The 18380-nt window shown below is 43.3% G+C and overlaps 3 protein-coding genes across 3 annotated transcripts; 1 reads left to right on the forward strand and 2 right to left on the reverse strand.

The window, feature by feature from the left end:
• Positions 1–339: 339 nt before the first annotated feature.
• Positions 340–1383, reverse strand: LOC120838845 (serine/threonine-protein kinase pim-1-like). The gene is made up of 2 exons (XM_040208937.1): positions 1172–1383; positions 340–934 (listed from the first exon to the last, which is right to left on the reverse strand). Exons 1-2 carry the CDS (start codon positions 1381–1383, stop codon positions 340–342), a joined length of 807 nt encoding a protein of 268 aa, XP_040064871.1.
• Positions 1384–1852: 469 nt separating this feature from the next.
• LOC121835537 lies at positions 1853–3165 on the forward strand. Its single transcript, XM_042289870.1, has 2 exons — positions 1853–1858; positions 1926–3165. Exon 2 carries the CDS (start codon positions 1944–1946, stop codon positions 3096–3098), a length of 1155 nt encoding a protein of 384 aa, XP_042145804.1. The 5' UTR covers positions 1853–1858; positions 1926–1943; the 3' UTR covers positions 3099–3165.
• A 13855-nt stretch (positions 3166–17020) lies between these two features.
• On the reverse strand, positions 17021–18364 carry LOC120838776 (Fanconi anemia group J protein homolog). The gene has a single exon (XM_040208842.3). The coding sequence runs from the start codon at positions 18227–18229 to the stop codon at positions 17030–17032; it is 1200 nt and encodes a 399-aa protein (XP_040064776.3). The 5' UTR covers positions 18230–18364; the 3' UTR covers positions 17021–17029.
• Between the last annotated feature and the right edge of the window lie 16 nt (positions 18365–18380).

Here is an 18380-nt window from a genome sequence, read left to right on the forward strand (position 1 = left end):
AAAAATGAGTGTACATATATAACTCCTTGTTGTATCTTTTTTTTCTAGCAGAGTGTATCTGATGGGATGGAAGATCCGACGCGTCTCGTAAAAATCGGGATGCTATTAAAAGAACGTCCTAGACCGCCTCGGCGAGTAAGACCATCTAGAACGAGGAAAGAGGTCTTTAATTTGTATATATTCCTTTATTTACAGGTCACAAGATTCCATCCTTGCAGGAGCGGCGGAGCAAGACCGTGTCTCTCTATGATGAAATACAAGAATATCTAGACAGTTTAGATTATGAGGTGTAAATAAAGAATTGTACATATACCGGACCTCTTTGCCTACGTGTGGTGATTACTTTGTCAAGAGACGAAGTTCGTTATAGAGGGCGACTAGCCTCATGCCAGACTTGCCCTTGACCCGCAGTAGTCTGGTCAGGAGCCGAATAGTGTTTAGCGAAAAGGTGTGCTCATAGCGAATAAAGATTGGGTTGTAGTTTAGATCGCTAAAGTCTCGTATCTGTTGGAAGCTGCGAAAGGGATACTCGTGAAAGAGGAGTCTAAAGAATAAGAGACCCAGAGTCCAGACAGCCGAGGCTTCGGGAAGGTACTCGTGCTCTAGGAACCATTCGGGCGGCGCATATTCGAGAGTTCCGCAAAAGGAGGTTCTCGGTTTGTCCGAGTCGCGGAGAACAAAATCAAAGTCGATGAGCTTGATGTCTCCGGTGTCGATGTCGACGAGCACGTTTTCTTCTTTGACGTCGCAGTGGAGCAGACCAAAGAGTAGCCAGCAGTCGTAAACGATTCTGACTATCTTGATGAAAAGTAGAATGGCTTCGCGCTCGCGAAGTCTGTAGCAGTCGAGGTAGTCTGCGAGGGTAACGTCGTTTTCGGAACGCTCGGTCACGATGACGTATGGTCCACCGCGGTCGATTTTGAACCAGTCGTACCTGTAAATTGCACCCGAGATTACTCTGACTTTGAGGAGGTTGGAGACTTCCATGGGGACGCGATATTCCGACCAGTGCCAGACCATGGTCGAGTCGATGCATTTTGCAGCGACCGGAAGGTTGTCAGAGATGCGTCTGCCGGCGTAGACTTTTCCGAGCCGCCCTTGCCCAGTCTGTAGGTCGTGTCGACGTCGTAGCCTCGTTTGGCCAGCTCGAATTCGAGATTAATCATCGTACAGGGAATAGACGCAGTAAACGTTTTTGCTCACGAATACGTCACCGAGAAACATTTTTTCTATATGTCCGTCGGTCAGCTTGCGCTCTATGTAGACGTTATCATTGTACGCCAAGTTTAGGATGCTGCGAACGTCGCCACCCGTTTGAACGCTGTAGATCACCTTTATCTGGTGGTGAATGCCGAGCACGTTGGGTAAGTAGCGCGTCGACATGGTAGTGATGGGGGAGGTGCGATTTTTATGCGTTGTGGGCGCTCGGCCCGCCACCCCGCGCCCATCCGGCCAACGACGCGCCACCGCCCTGGGGGGCGGCTCCTCGGCTCAGCGGACAAGATATAAGCGCGTGCGGCAGCAAGCAGGAGGACTCTTCAGTTCGCCCAGCCGTCAAGCGTACTGGCCGATGGTAATAAACCTCTGTTTGTAAAAAGGACGAGCCGTCTGGTCGATCTCCCGCGGCGGACGACGGAAGTCGAACGCCACAGCGTGAAATTGAAATGGCGCAGGGTGGGTTAAATGACTAGACGACTGCAATGTCTTGTTGATCCCAATCGTCTATTTCCTCAGACGGATCATCTTCTTCGTCGTCTTCGCTTTTGTTGAAATGCATTTTTATGTAATGTTCTTTGAGCCAATCGACAAAGGCGCCGATGGTCCGAATGTCTTCCGTTTTGCTCTGCTCGATCATCAGGTATTTCTTTTCTTCTTTGTATTTCGATTCAATTATTATATAGACAGGTTTTTTCTTTTTTTTCCAGACTGTCAGCAGGTGGACAATGTACGAGACCGTGAAGACCGCATTCCCTGTACTGGAGAGGGGATGTAGTTCCGGGTCTACGTGCGGGCTACTGTTAATGCATCGCGTCTTAACTGCAATTAATGCGATACTTTTTGTTGTGGGACTTGAAATTGTCGAGATTTCACCAAAAAGCCTAGCGGTAGAATGTGTGAACACGGGCGAAGGCGTGGAGGACGACATCGACTACACCAAGGAATCGGAGGCGGCCATGATAATGTACCTTCTCTTCAGGCAGCATTTGTGTGTAATTCGACTAAATGCTTCAAAATTGGTAGGCAAAAGTACCGTAATGTTTAGAGATTTGATTTTGTGCGGCATACACCAAAATTCGTCTATTAGAGAATTGGTTGTAGATGAAACTTGCACGGAAACCGACATGTCTGACATGGCGTACGTAACCGTGGGCATGATGGATCTGCATCGGGCCATTGAACACCTCCGTAATCTACGTATCGTAAATATAAATATCACCACCATGTCTCACGCATTCACAAATCACCTGTTGAGGTGGATATCAGAGTTTCAAATCGGACCGGAGGAGTTATGCTACGAAACTGATTTTGTAGATCTGAGGTCCGTGCAAGCGATGCTAGAGAGGCCGGGCTGCGCCCTCAAAATCTTGCACTTTACCGGAGGTATAATAGAGGCCGATTTTCTGCGCGCAATGAAGTCTATCAGACGCCTAAAGTTGATTGGCGTTTCCTTCCAGAACGAGGCCGTCGTCGAATTGGCGCGATTGTTGATGAAGACAAATTGCATGATCGAGACGCTCGATCTCAATTTCACCAACCTAACCGACGATACGGCATCCTATCTGGCTGAGGTCGTTGCGCATAATCGGTCTTTAATCGAAATTAATCAAAGAGATAACCTAGCCTTGTCTACGCGCAGCCTACGGGCTTTGATAGAGGCTCTATCTATCAACAAGAGCCTACACGTCATGAGGCTTGGTTACGTGACAGATTTCGGCGAATTGGCGCAGCTGGCCATCGACCGAGGTCAGTGCCAGCGCTTACATTTGGCCGTTTTGCTTAAGAGCCGCATAAATGTAGAATTATTGGCACAATTTAAATACGTAACCATCGACCATGTAATGTCACGTGAGGTTCACCAATATCTCGGTGAGACTTAGTAAAACATATAAAATAGCGCAACAGGAACAAGGACAAGAAGTAAACAGGACAGGCGCTCGGTGAGACGTTTGACGCCCTCCGCGCCTCCCCGCACGTGCAACACGTATATATCTTCTCCATCTTTTTGAACATTGTGGCTGAAAAGGTGGCCGCTTTCATAGCAGACTCTAAGACTCTGAAAACGCTCACTCTAGTCACGTGTGGACAAGAACGCCAGTCAGTCGTAAAGACGGTTTTGGAAGGCCTATCGCAAAACCACGGACAAGAATCGTTCGAATGGTTGAAGTGTGTCGTCGCGAGCTCAGGAGCCCTGCGAAGTCTCTACAAAGTTTTCAAAAACAACGAGACGTTGATTAAACTGTGCACGTCGACGACGCCACACGGCTTCGATTATTACGCTGGCTTCGACGGACTGAACTCTCGGCTCCGATGTGTCGAGCTGCGAAAAGATAATTACAACCGTCGCCGCAGAGGATCGGGAGTGTTTGTGATACAAGAGGCAGTGCGACACAACAGGTGGCTCTTGAACAGGGCCGCAGAGTTTGTGGCCGATCCAAGCGTCGCGGATGCTGCTCCGGACATGTACGACGTGCGGGCTCTGGAATCTCTGCTGTGCGATGTAGGCGCCCCATCACCATCTACGCCCAACGACGGCTGTTGTGTGAATGTCAACTCGAGTGCAGTGGACGTCTTGGCGCGGGCTCGCCGGTACATTCGTGAAAACTTTTTTCAACTGGCAGGAATATGTGACCGTGAAATGTCTGTGTGTGCCCTTCCATTTTTAAACAGAGAATGTTGGGAGGCGGTCGCCTCGTATTTGAAACTAAAGGATATCAAATAAAGATCTTTATGCTCTCTCCTTATGTTTGATTAAATGTTAATAGTTATGTAAGATGACGGCCCGAGTGGTCTGGAACACTTGTCGGCCTGCATCGAGGCAGACGATTGCGCTCTAGAAACTCTGGCCGTCGTCCAGAAAAAAAAAAAGCTGGGCTCGAGGCAACGCTCTAAAAGCATGGAGTTTAATCACTTGCACGCCTTCTCGGGTAAAAAAAAGCATATATGAAAAGAGATGCATGCGCCAGTAGACATTGCGCGTGCATGCATCTTTATATATTTATGCAAGAACTATTTGATTCTGATATCAGGTCGATCGGGTCGGTATCAGTAATTAGAAATGTCAATTCATCTGCATGGGTTAATATTTTTACCAATGCCATTAATGAGAAGAGGGCCTAATAACTGCTACTCTACAGCAGACTTGTTGCTCTAGTCAGGTCGATAAATACACCACCAAGTAGAGTACGAATTGTACATTTTTATTCACCACACCACGCTGTTGAGAGTGAGAAAAGAAAAGACGTGCTGCCAACACTCGTAGTTTAAAATAGGCTTGCCACTCGACTCGCACAGCGACTTTGTCTCTGCAAATTCCGCTAAATTCGAAAAAACATTCTTTGATACACCGCTTGGCGCACGCCAACATCGATGGCAAGCAGCTATTGTCTTGGGGATGACCCTGAGCGAAGTGCCTTGCAAACGAGGCGGTGTCCAGCACGTCTTCAAAGTCACGTACACACTCGCACTCGACAAAGTCCTCCGGGTCGGTTACAAACTCGACGGCCCTGTTCATTCTCAGAAGGTTTTGGCGAAGCACCTCGCCAACTCCAAAGTCCTCGTATGCGTTTTGCATAGAGTCTGAGAATACTCTTGGACATGGCGGACGCAATTTGTCCGTAGTCTTCCGCAGTTAAATATGCCGACATCTCCAAGTACGCGAGCGTCTTGTTGGTGCGCAGCATATGGAGCAGAACCGGTAGACTTTGCGGGTAAATCATGCAGTCTGCAGAGTCTGCAGAGTGTATCTGGTCGGTGTCACGTATAACCCGAATCGAGAATATGGAATGACGATCGTGGTCCCCCAATAAAACAAATTCTACGATTGTATCGGGCTGGTCTTGTTGTAGATCTATCGTACGACGATCGTCAAGATGACGCACGCTATAACTACCGTCAAAGTCCCCGCGATTTGTTTCCCCCCATTATTTGTGGATTCGACCGTTGCATTTGTTATTGTTGTTGTTGTGGTGGTGGTTGACCACCAACCTGTAGACTTTGTATCTCTGCGCGTCGTAGTAGTAGTAGGAGTAGTAGTAGTAGTAGGAGTAGTAGGAGTAGTAGTAGTAGTAGTAGTAGGAGTAGTAGTAACAAAGTCCTCGTCGTCCACTCGCGTGTCGTCGTCGTCACCGCTACCTTCGACCTCCTCTGTAGTACTATCGGGGCGTTCGTTGAGTTGTCGGAGCACGTAATCGACGTCGTTACACACACTCTTTGAATCGCTTCCTTGTCGCTTACTCAATGTGAACGAGTAGCGGTAGATGCCCCGTTTTCCGCAAATGTAGTATTGAACGGTGTCGCCGCACTTCAAGGTCACATATTCGCCACTTCCGATGTAGTGTCGTCGCTTCGTACACTGCAAGTAACTCTTTCTATAGTAATCGTACGGCATGCGAGGCGTTTTACACTCTTCGTAAATGTACGGGTGAACCGGCGGATTGCTGTCAAAGATTTCGTAGTAGCCTTTGCGCATATTGCACAGCACTTTAAGCGGTGGAGGCGAGTCTGTACACAAGTGCAAGTGCGGCTCCGGCGTTTCCAGAACGTAGACGCCCCATCCGTTTTCGGATAGATTGAAATGTGCACCAAAGTCAAACAGCTTGTTGTCGATGCGAAGCAGGGGAGTCTGCGGACACCCAAATGATCCTTTCCGACTCTTTCTATAGTCGTACAACGAGATCGCGCCGCGATATAAAATCTCGGAGGGCATGTACCGTATATTGCCGCATATAAGACGATCCGAATATAAGTCGACCCCCCTAATGTTGGACAACCGCCAACCGAAAAAAAGTTTTTTTTTTTTTTCAAAGATGCAAGTTATGCTAAAGGAATATCACATTTATTCACATAGAGGTAGATGAGGTCTCCCTATGAGCTCGTGCCTCACTCGTCGTCGCTTGTGACGATGACGCAGTCACTGCTGTCGCTGCCTTGTGGGTCAGAGGGGCCGGACGGGGGAAGCGGCGTTGAAATCCCGCACTTGGAGAACGCTGCACGGACCATGTCCGCAGGCAGCCCATACCAGGCGTCGTTCACCCACTGGGCCACAGTGCTCAACGAGGCACGCTTCACACGACCTGTCGGCGTCTTAGGGTTGTCCGCCTGGGCCATCCACTCGTTGTAGAAGGCCCCGACGCGGTCCTTGAAGGGCTTGTTAAGAACCACGTCAAGGGGTTGAACGACGGATGTCAACCCCCCCCGGGATGATGACCAGGTCGCATCCTTCGTTGGCGATCGACTTCTTGACACGGTCCGTAATGTGTCCACGGAAAGAATCCAGAACGAGCATGCTCCGGGGCTTTAAGAGGGCACCCGGACGCCTACACCAGACGAGCCGAAACCACTCCAAGACGGTCTCCTCATTGAAAAAACCTTTCTCGTTGACGCGAACGATCACCTTCGGCGGAAACTGTTCGTTTTTGGGCATCGTTTTCCGCTTAAACACCAGGTACGGGGGCAGCTTGTGGCCATCGGCCGTGCAGCACAACATCGCGGTAAAGCGATTGTGTTCGTTCCCCGTCGTCAGCAAATTCACCTGGCGACAACCCTTTTCGGCGACGGTTCTTCTGCTCGGCATGTCGAACCCAACCGGCGTCTGATCAGCGTTGCCGATCTGGCCGAGCATGAAGCTGTTCTGCGTTCGGAGGTCATCAACGTAGCGATGGAACTCCTGCAGCTTGTCCTCGTAGGCATCCGGCAGCTTCTGGCACACAGTCGTTCGCCTTCTCAGGCTTAGCCCGTTGCGCTTCATGAAGTTGGTCACCCACTTCTTCGAGATCTTGAACTCGGTGCGCGCAATGTTCAGTTCCGTAGCAACTGCACGTGCCTTGCACTCAATATCTTCATAGGAAACACTGAGGCTTTTGCTTCGTTGGTCACCGACCCACTTTCGGACAGCCTCTTCGACGGCAGGATACTGTCCCTGCTTGGGACCACGAAAGGAGCGTCGCGTACCCGCGCATGCGAAGATTTGATCGCGTTGCCGCCGCCATCCCCTAACACACTTTTCAGAGACGCCGAAGTGCCGCTCAGCTGCTACGTTGTTTTCCGCTTCGGCGAAGAGGATGACTTTTCGTTTAAACAACGCGCTGTACTGGCGGCGAGCTTGCGGTGGCATTTTCGTCCGACGCAGTCTTCTGAACGAGCCAAGAAAGGAAAGATGGCGACGATGGTGCGCGCGTTTTCTTTTCGGCGTGCCTAGGGACAAAATCAGACATTTTCCCTACGAAGTTCCGACTGAGTTTCTCGGGCAGTGATGAGCGCTTTTTCTTGCCAGTATAATATTTCTCTGTTGTTTAAATATATAACTAGACTTAAAAATATGTTTTAAGTTCCGAAATAAAGTCACCCAGACGTTGTCTTTCACTACGAATACGAAACTATGTCGTTATGTAGGGAAAAGTCCCTAGAACCCTTCATTCGGCTCAGAATGCGTGTAAACCCGCATATAGGTCGATCGAATCCGCACCCTCTAATTTGAGACACCCATTTCTGGAAAAAAAAGGTCGTCTTATACGCGGCAATATACGGTAATCCGTTACGTTCGGACAAGGCTCCCAACAAACGTGATGGAGCTCTATTCTGTCTATATAGGACGCTTCGATCGCGGTCAGAAGCGAAAATAGTAGCAACATCGCTAGGTACGACACGCGAGTCAAGCTCGGGGGTACTGTGCAAGTTTTATTTCTTTATCATAGCAGAAGCAGCATGGTAACCAGTACCGTCAGGACCAACAGAACGAAGGCAATGCCGTAGACCAGGAGTTTCTCCGCAAACAACGTCAATAGAGCGTTCTCTCCGTCGTCGATGGTGAACGATTCGCACTGGTATAGGGCGGGTAAAGACGTCACAGATCGGAGAGGTATTCGCTGCTGCGGTGGGACTTTATGCGCTTCTTCTGGTAACGACTCCGACGAAGTCCATGGATCCTCCATTTGCACGCTGCGGACTGGTCAGTCAGAGTATTGGGAGGATAAGAAAACACCAGGGGCAGCTCATGGAGCGCAAGTTTTGTTTAAGAAAGATATTGAATACGTCATTCAAGAAATTGCGAATGAGACACATGACCGTCCGCAAGCTCAGTGCTTAGCCACTGATACTAAAAATTTCAGGTAATGGCAGCCGGATTAGTAGAAAAAAGTCTTGGACGACACTTTGCTTTGTTGTGATAGGACCGGGGAAGTAGCTGCAAGCTCACAAGCTTCACGGCCTTCTGGCACACATAGAAATATCGGAAAACTACTTTTCTGTGAGGGAATCATTCCAGCACCTCGTTTTGGAAATCAACTCTGCGATTGATAGCCAAAACATCCTTGTTGCGGGAATTAATTTTCAGACAACAGTATGCCTCGGATCAGACTTGAAAATTCTTCAGGTGTTGATAAGCTTGCAATCTGCTTCCTCAAAATTTCCGTGCCCCTTCCGCCATGCAGATTCCAAAGATAAAAGTGATCTCGACTTGCCTAGTAGGAAGTTGAATGAGCCACCTTTAAAAAGAACTCGGGAAAACTTGAGTTCAGACTGCGATGTGCTAACTCACGGAGTTAGCGCATTGCAGCGAGTAGGTGCCAAACAGGTAGTCAAGTTCCACCTGGACATATGATGCATGCTTTGGGATCATCCGAGTCGTCAGAACTTATGACAAAGGGATCCAGTTTTGGCTTTTTCGAAAAACACTGAAACTTTGGTGTTCCTTGTGTTCCGTTCCTTGGCCATTTCTCTTGTCTTAGCCATATGCAATGTGGAAAAGATTGATAGTGAGATATAAGTGTCGAAGGAGCTGTCACAAAGTGAGGTCGGCGGGGCTTCTGGCATTGATGATCTTCATCAGAAGAATACCTACCCGCCCCTTGACAATCGCTGCATTAAAATGAGGTTGCTAAGAGGACAGGTCTAGGAGATATGTTGCAATTTAAGACTGTTTCAAAATGTCATCGCTGCCGTTCTCTAGCGCAAGCTGGCACGAGCTTAGAGCGCCAGCTCGCAGAAACTATGAACGGGATATTGACATGAGCTCTTGATTTTTCTGTGAAACATTTGATGAAGGTTGAAAAGGTGCCTTGCACAGTGAAAACCCAAATACTTCCCATTAAAACCCTTACGCTGGCCTACGGGTGTCGTTTATGTGGTTATTAAATGTTTGACATCACCATCAACAACCCTCTATATAAGGCAGTGAGAATATAAATAAATAATGTGCAAGCAGGAGTCACTGTTGGCTGTATATTTGTCTATCCATTTTTTTATGTTTTCATTATAGAGGCAAGAGGAAAACTTGTACATTTTTTTCAAGTGATTGATTACATTGATTTTAAGAACGAAAGCTTGCCTCTTTGACACTTCTCGCTTGATTCCATATCTTCAGTTCACGTGTTGACGAAGTTTTCAACCTCATCGGAGTCGAATGTCGGGGGGTACCTGAGGCGTAAGTGCAATAATGCTGCAACGGCAACAAAGAAGAATGGAGGTGGCTGAACAAGCATTCATTCTTCAGTGTTTTTGCACTGCTATTCCTTAATTGTGCAGTGGAATACACTAAATAAAATCAAGGTTGCAATTGTGAATCTGTGTGATGTGGCGATTGTAGCACTCCGGTAGGGGTCTCTTGTTTGCACTAATAAGTGAACATTTAGTGCATTAGCTAATGATCAAAGTTTTGAAGCTGGGAAGTGACAAGCACTATTTTAATAGCATCAATCAAATTCAGTTTTTACTATTATGTTAATGCTTTTGCTACTGTGCGTGCAAGTGACTTGAACAATGAATAAGTAGAAATATTAACACCAGAATAGAGGCATGCAGCGGACTGAAATATGGCTGATTGCCATAATCAACAATTCATTGTACTTTCTGGGACGTAAATTGTATGCAACATGCTGCATACTTTTGCTCAGCCAGCTATCAGGTTACCCTACTTATTTCAGACGCCCACGATCGGCCTACAAGCCCCCTCAGTGAGCCAGAGCTTATGCCAGCGGCTAGTTCAAGCACCAGTGCCATAGAAACGGCAGCTACAGGAACAGCTCGGACTAATGGGCATCGTCGAGCTCGTGCCACCCAGCAACCTTCAGCCGCTGCTGGCAGCAGTGCTGATGAAGCGGAGACCTCAAGGCACACCACTAGGCTGCCCAAAGGCAGGGTGGCACTCCTAGAAAACACACTAGCTAAGGAGAACAAGGTAAGGGACACTCTGCTGCGAGAGGAACATACACTCTGCCTTTGTCTGATGAAAGAAGACCATGAGGACAGGTTGCAGAAGAGCGCAACAGAACACAGCATGGAGATGGAGGTGAAGCGAGCAAAAAAGGAGCTCAGCATACATCTAAAGCTGGAGCAACTGAAGCAGAGTGCTCTCACAACCATGCCGTCGATATTGTCTAGACGCAACGTTATTTTCCAAGGTGCAGTTCGTGCATTAATGCAGTCATCTTCGGTATTAATCTTTCTTTGACCAGGTATATGCAATATATGCGGGGCTGCGTACAAGAGTCTAAAAAATGGTATGGTGTGTACATCGTGGGGGTCTCCCGATGCATTAAATAACGGATATAGTTTTCTTTTGTCAGGTATGATTGGTCTATGACTTACTGGATCGTTGATGTAAGTATCATTGGAATACGCCCCCCAGTAATTAACAGTGAACGATCCACGTAAAATTACGTCCATAACATGTTCAGTTGGATTTGGGCTGTCCGTCATGAATGCTTGTGGTAGGTGATAAGCGTGTGAAAACCTTTCGCCCCAAGAATGATTCACCGGCGCCGACGGTGCTGTTGGAGATGCCATTCTAGGTTGTGCCATTGTTTTTTAGTAAGTAAAACTGACGTCCACACTTTTTTTTGGCTTCTTATAGAGTTATCGAAAATGGAGGGAAACAAAACGTGAGTAAAAAAATTTCATTGCGTGTTTGTTTTAGTATTTAAATTAGCCATTCCATTGCGATATATATTTGAAAGGTCTTTCCTGTTTTGAATTAAATACGCCGTTCCAGATGATAACCCCATTACACCTAAACCAGCCGCTACACCAGATATAATTACGCTACCAGACGATGGTCTAATATTTTCATAAATTACCTTGGATTCCTCTATGCTGTCAAGTAATGCTGTTCGTAACGTTTCTGCATTAACCAATAATGAATCTGATAGTATATCGGCTAATGGAATACCTGCACGTTCACAATAATGTAGTCCCATAAATATAAAATATTTTCGATTTAAAATTGCATCCCCAGTGTTTTCGTATAATTTCCGAGAAACCTCCCGTAAGAGAACCTTTTTCTGTCCTGCATGTAATGAATTGTAACGGTTTAGAACTTCTCTAAACTGTGTCATTTTTTGTAATGTTTATTACAGACCAGAACGCACGGCTCCACCTTCCGTGACTCCCGTGAAGTGGGCTCGAAAAATGCGGCGATCAAAGAGGCGTAAAACGCCAATCCAATCTAGACGGGTGCCCATATTGAAAAAGAATGATAAGACGGGAGAAATCTTTCTTATGGAATCTCCGGAATCACCGCCTTCGGTGTCACAGTCCACAGGAACGCCACCATCAATGCCGGAATCTCCAGAATCGCCACCCATCGTTCCGGAATCTCCGGAATCGCCACCCATCGTTCCGGAATCTCCGGAATCGCCACCCATCGTTCCGGAGATTCCGGAATCGCCACCCATTGTTCCGGAAACTCCGGAATCGCAATTACAAGTACTCGAAGATCCAGAACCACCAACCATCTTACCTGAATCACCAGAACAACCAACCGTAGACGCTGTTATAAACGTACCAGAGGATCAGACTAACTCATCGTCGACAATGGAAGATAGCGATTCTGATGCTGTAGATGATTGAGTTGTTTATATAATAAAAAATGTTGACTTCAGCAGAAATCGTATCCGATATTTCATTACAAGAAGGTACGAAGAATTCCACAAATGGCATGTGGGAGCGCGTGCGCAAAGTTTTTGGTAAAGGTAAGCGTATTCCTAAAACAAATGGTAAGCGTCTTCGTAAAAAGAATCCCAATAGAACTAATCTCGTAGTGCAAAACACGTTAGAAATTATTGGATGCATATTTAAAGTGTTATAAAAAATAAAAAAAGAACTAATATATATCTATATTACAATTATAACATTGTTTAAAAACTATACACGACGACAATAATGTCTATTTATTCTACGTACACCATGTTACATCATTGTGTCAAGGCATCCGATGGTGACGAATCTTTAAACAACGCCTTGAAGACATGTCACAGTTTCTTAGAAAAGTATGTACGTGTTCATTTAGGTACTGCGAGTAGTGTACAAGATGCTTTGCAAAACAACAAGAAATGCGTATCTATTCTGAATTATGGATCGATGAATTATATCCCACCAACCACAGTAGAAGATCGCGCAAAAAATGCTAGACAAGGTAGTGTCGATCACTTGTTATTTATTCTGTCAAAACGTGTTACAAATAGTAATAATACGTTGCTAAAAATAGCCTTAAAGGCTACCAATAACGCTATCGAATTTTCTAAATGGATGACTGAGGATGATGCAGAAGCCACCCACTTAAAAAAATGTGCTAATCTATTATCTAAGGTTGTTCAACAAGGCGATGACGAAGTGATCGACAAGTACTTGGAGGCTATCTATTATCTTTAAAATATGCTAGCCAATGTAGTCAATACTAAAACGGTATAAACTGTTACAATCGATCCACTGATCAAGTAATTTTTTTTATCGAGTATGAACTTTTTTAAAGGAGGTTCAACTTCTTCAAGATCGATCTTAGCATTCGGAATGGGTCTCTTTTTACCATTCTGAAATTTTGTAGTTGTTGAGTCTTCATCTATATCAGATATCGTATCGTCTTCTTCATCTTTTCCATTTTTATCCCCCACGACATCTTGTACAAGTGACTTGTCTTCTGTAACATTAAATTTTAATAGTTGATCGGAGACTTTAAAGTCTAGTTTTTTCGTGAGTTTTTCTAAATCGTCAGTGTAAGATCTATACACGGTATCTAAAATTGTATATCCCAGTACATTATCTTTTTCTACACTTTTAATAATTTTATATATAGTTTCTAATACACGAAATTTATTTATAATTAATTTCGTTTTAATTTTTTTCAGGTAGTCGATAAAAGCTATATACGGTTTTGTGTGAACATCGTAGGACACGATTAATTCAACCAAATGCCATACTAATTTATTTGTCACACGCCATGCACGTAAACGCAGTTGATTTATAAAATTAGTAGACAATGACTTGATTTTACTATGCATGTCATTGAGGTCCTTAATTTGTGTTCCAGAGAAAGCATTTATACTATTTAAAGCCATTGTCGCCTGCGTTTCCAAAACCACTTTATACTCTTCTTCTTGCGCCGACGTTGTATTATTCTTATATGTATAAAACGTATTCAAATATATACCTACGGCCGGATAGTACTGAGGGGTTACTGTGTTTCTATGCCAAGTCATGAATTCATAAGACGTAGGTTTCGTTTGCATGAATTCACTAATTAACCAAGCATATTGAAGTGTTTTGGGATGTTCAGAGAGTGGTTTACCTTTAATATAATTAAACCAAACGGAAAAACGTGTCCTCTTAAACCTGTCCAATTTGTTAATCATATTATTGTACTGGTCACCGAAATGTTCTTCGAAAATCGATACTTCGGGCATTGTTTATTCTTTTGGTTAGTCTCTAGAACACACATAAAAATAGAATAAATTGTGACATTGCAAAAATCTCGTTTTTATTATTTTTTAGGGGCGAAGCTCCTTAAGGCATGGGTCTGTCCCTCCTTTGTGGATATGTAGCCACTTCGAGGTTTAGTTCATGAATGGCTCGAAAGATGGCGCAGAGATGGTTTTATTCACCCAGTCTTGGTTTTTTATTTCTATTATATATGACTACACCGGTTGCAATGAGCGACCACAATACAAGTGGAGCACCTACAAATGTATATAATTGGTGTGTTGGTGACGGAATTATTGTAGTCGTTTCTTGAGTGTCTGTAATCGCATCTTCGTCTTCTACTTTATATTCTAACTTGGTAGTATCTTTTAAACGAAAAACAGTGGAGTCTGCTTCGTGTATATTTTTATTAATTGCACGGATTCGTTTCATTGGAAGGATTTTTTCGCGATCTGCTAACTTAATATATATAAATAAATTCAATATCGAATCTAATAATATGACATCTAATTGGCATTCTATAGGCCGTAACATACGCATAGTTGAATACACATCGTTTTCGGCAGCATAATACGCCACGATTTCAAGAAATAGACCCAATATCGGTGGATAAACGGAATGATCGTGGATGACGTTACGCAGTTGAAGTATTTCCGATTTTGAAAACGTAGGAATAATCGCGAAGATTTCCTTCATTACGTCTACTCCATATGCATGTTCGTTATCCAGAAATAAATTAAAAGAACGTAGCGCGGAATGTTGTGCTCTGTGATATAATTCTATATCACTTATTTCCGTTTCGTTTTTTTAAGGATTTCAAAGTATTTGCAATATCGTGATTTGGTACTAATCGTTTGACAATGGTTTCAATATCGTATTCTTTGAAATATGTTAAAATTTCCATAGTTAACCATGTATTGTAATACGCTTTATAGTCATTATTCTGGTAAACGTGTTGTACCCAATAACGGGGTAATACCGCTCGATAATCGTGTAACAAATCTGCATTTAGGTCTATATTATGGTTTAGGTCTATATCGTTGGGATTCTCTGTACTAAAGATTAAATATTTTTCTTTGTAATCGTTGGCAATTTTATACTTCTTAAGTGAAGCTTTGTCTTTTTTAACCTTGTCGTTATATATACGAATAATTTTTGTGACTACGGGATCTATAGGTGGTGGTGTAGATTCCTTTATTATATCTAGCAGATTTACAACGTCATATAACGAGTATGGCTTATCTGATAGAGCATACACTTGATGCGCTTTTGTAAATGACGGATTTTCTAATACTATCGTAAATAACTTGGCTAATTTTAAAGGAAGATTCTTATTAATGATTGGTAAATCTTGCGCTTTTAAATGAGATGTTAAAACGATTATAGCATCTAATACCTGTAATTCGTTTTCTACAATTGTGTTAACTGCGACACCATATCGTTTTAATAACCACGTTCTTTCAGTATCGTATTCGTAAAACGACACAATCGTAGTCTTTCTAGACTCGTGAAATGTTTTAATTTCAGATTTAATAAAGTTTGCATGGTTTGGCAAATTATACAATATAGATTTTATCTGTGGTGTTTCGTCGTAATTTAATAACAATTCCATAGTAAGCCAAGTTTCTTCTTTGATGTTTAAGACGGAACCATTAACCTGCCCCTTATACGCATGCCAATAGAGACGTACGAAACGAGTAGATATGATGGTTTTGATGAAATCGTATGCGTCTTCATCTAATAATAGCGTGTCGTTATTTGGAGACGGATATATATTGAATGTATTTTTTAAAATTTCCGAGGCGCGTATATCAGATTTATATATGACATCGGCCGAATTTACCTTTGTTTCATCACCGGTTTTCACTAAATGTATTAATTTAGTTAGCAACTCCATTTCGATTGTGTCCTCTACGTGACCGAGCAACTGCATTATATTTTTAAAAGATTCGTGTTGTTGCGAATAAAAGAGTTCGAAAACGGTTATATAATCATTTGATTTTGCTCCTATTGTAATACGTATATTCTGAAGTTGACGACGAGATTTAATGTTTGCTATGGCGTGTAAAAGAAGCTTCATAGAAGCAATTTGATTCGTGTATTTCTCCTCCACAGCTAAACCAATAGATCTGAGTGTTAAATTGCGCCTATGTACATAGGCCGATACGTCCACCGATTTTGTTTCACCAGCTAGTTTTGATGCTTTAATAATTTCTTTAAAAATATCTTTTATGTCACTGTTAAAAAACTCGACCGCCTCGTGTGTTCCAAATCGTAGTAGTATTTCCATGACAATCCATGCTGTTTGTTTTAACAAATTATTTTTCTTGTGAACCTTCTTCGCCCAATATTTGGGCACGATATTTTCGTACTCTAAATCTTTCATGTGATATTGTAAAACGTGCATATGGTCTGGTACACCTTTCGAAAAATAGTTTGAATCATTCGACAGAACGTAACCTGTTAATGTTTGCGCAAAATCACTCTCGTATTTCTTAATATCGATTTGAGAAATGTTAAAATCTAAAACCAATCCGTCAACTTTGGACCACGATTGAGCTAATTCTACAAAGAATTCTTCTGTCATATATTTTTCCAAATGACGACAACGATGCATAATTTCGATCAACGTTCGCTCCTTTATGGGTACCGACACCATTATTTCTGAGAATATCCACACGTTAATTTTACCCCTTCGCCAAAGATTAATACACGTTTGCCGTTGATGAAATCTCGTTAAATAGTTTACTATAGCCAAAGTATCCATGATCTTAGTAATATATTTCGATTGTTGGTCATTCAAACCGATCCCAAAGCGTAAGGCAATGACAGTGAATGGTTCGAATACATTCGTACCCTCGTGTTGCTTTTCACAAAACGAAAAGGATTCGTCCGTAAGCGCATTTAATGCATTTTGGTATTCTGGATATAGCTGTAAATATTCACGAACCTGTAAAAGTAGTGAAGGTGATCTCAGCCAAATGAATACTATGATAAATATTAATTGTTTTAACTCCGAGTTTGCCTGATGTGCTGCAAGACATTGTAAATATTCTACTTTGATGTGTTTTCGATTCGCTTCCAAAGACAAAACGAGACTTTCGAGCGTGATCATTGTTTTTTATTTCAATTCTTTATCCTTAAAAAATTTCGTTAATTCTTGAACTACACCATTCTTGCGAGTGTTGCCAGCCGGACGTCCATTTTCCATGACCTTGATCCAATTGCACATGTCCTTCCAAGTGTCGCATTGAAGAAAGCGTTGATCGACGAGCAGCATGGCCCCCCAATCTTTCGAATGTCGGATGCATCGTCCGACGGCTTGATTCACAGCCCTCATAGCTTGGATGCGATACCATTCACGACCGTTGAGAACTTGAGGTTTTGTAGTGTCGTTGAATTCCATTTTGAGACGGACGTCGTCTTGCACGATAGATGGAAAGGGGATTCCGATGGATACCACAACGCGTGCCAAATTATCGGCAAAGTCCATGCCTTCACTAATTCTTCCGCGATGCACTGCACACAATATAGACACTTCACCACAGGCCACGGATTCCACGTGTGAATGGACGGTCTCGTCGTTGCTTTCGAAATAGATGCATCCATTTGTAGTAGCCATGAGAGACGTCCACACGTCTGGATTTATATTCTTCCACACTTGTGCACACTTTAACATGGATTGGTAGGATGGGAAAAAACATAACACACCACAACCACCCAATCTACACTGTTCGTTCACTTTGATAGATTCGCATATTTTTAACAATAGCTGCCCAATGGCAGATAATACCGTTTTGTCGTTGTATGCACCATATGTCATTCTAAAGGGTATTTTACCGTCAATAGAATGTGAAATACGTCTTATGTAAACATTTTCAGGATGCACCACATGATTTCCCGTGATTTTATGCTTAAAGTTAATTCCCAATTCGGCTTCGTACGAATTAAATGGTGACAGTGTCCCAGACGCAAGAACTATAGTCCGCACTACTTCCACTACCGATTTCATAGCGTGTTGTGGGTCGAGACATATTATTCTAAACAAATCAGCCTCGACGACTAAGCGAAAACAATCCGCGTTGAAATTGTTTAAATTTGACACATGTTGCTGAAACTTTTCAATAAACTGATTTAGGATGCGATTGTGTGGAAATTGAGGTATGTTAGCTAAGCTGACCTGTTTCGTTAACGTAGATAAATACGCAGTTCCTGTTATTATATAATATTTATTTTTACAAGCTATTTCTTTGAATTTTTCATACATTGTAATTAATTTGTTAAAAAAATTATACATATAACTGTTTTTAGACACTTGCATTTTATACGATTGCAAAGATGTTATAGATATTTCAAAAGATAGACTGTCTCTACAAACACTTTCGATATTATGAGCTTCGTCTATTATAATTAAAGAATCGTGCAAATCAACTTTACGTATCGATGCATCCAAAATGTAATTATATGGAGAA

This window comes from Ixodes scapularis, unplaced genomic scaffold (assembly GCF_016920785.2).
Source record: "Ixodes scapularis isolate PalLabHiFi unplaced genomic scaffold, ASM1692078v2 PGA_scaffold13__105_contigs__length_92229423, whole genome shotgun sequence".
Lineage (NCBI taxonomy): Eukaryota > Metazoa > Arthropoda > Arachnida > Ixodida > Ixodidae > Ixodes > Ixodes scapularis.

Excerpts from the sequence above, each read along its gene's own strand:
- LOC120838845 (XM_040208937.1), bottom strand. The coding sequence starts at position 1,383 with ATGTCGACGCGCTACTTACCCAACGTGCTCGGCATTCACCACCAGATA. Across the intron at positions 935-1,171 it reads GTTTACTGCGTCTATTCCCT|GTACGACTGGTTCAAAATCG; the intron begins GTACGATGATTA and ends TGCAATTTACAG.
- LOC121835537 (XM_042289870.1), top strand. The coding sequence starts at position 1,944 with ATGTACGAGACCGTGAAGACCGCATTCCCTGTACTGGAGAGGGGATGT.
- LOC120838776 (XM_040208842.3), bottom strand. The coding sequence starts at position 18,229 with ATGCAAGTGTCTAAAAACAGTTATATGTATAATTTTTTTAACAAATTA.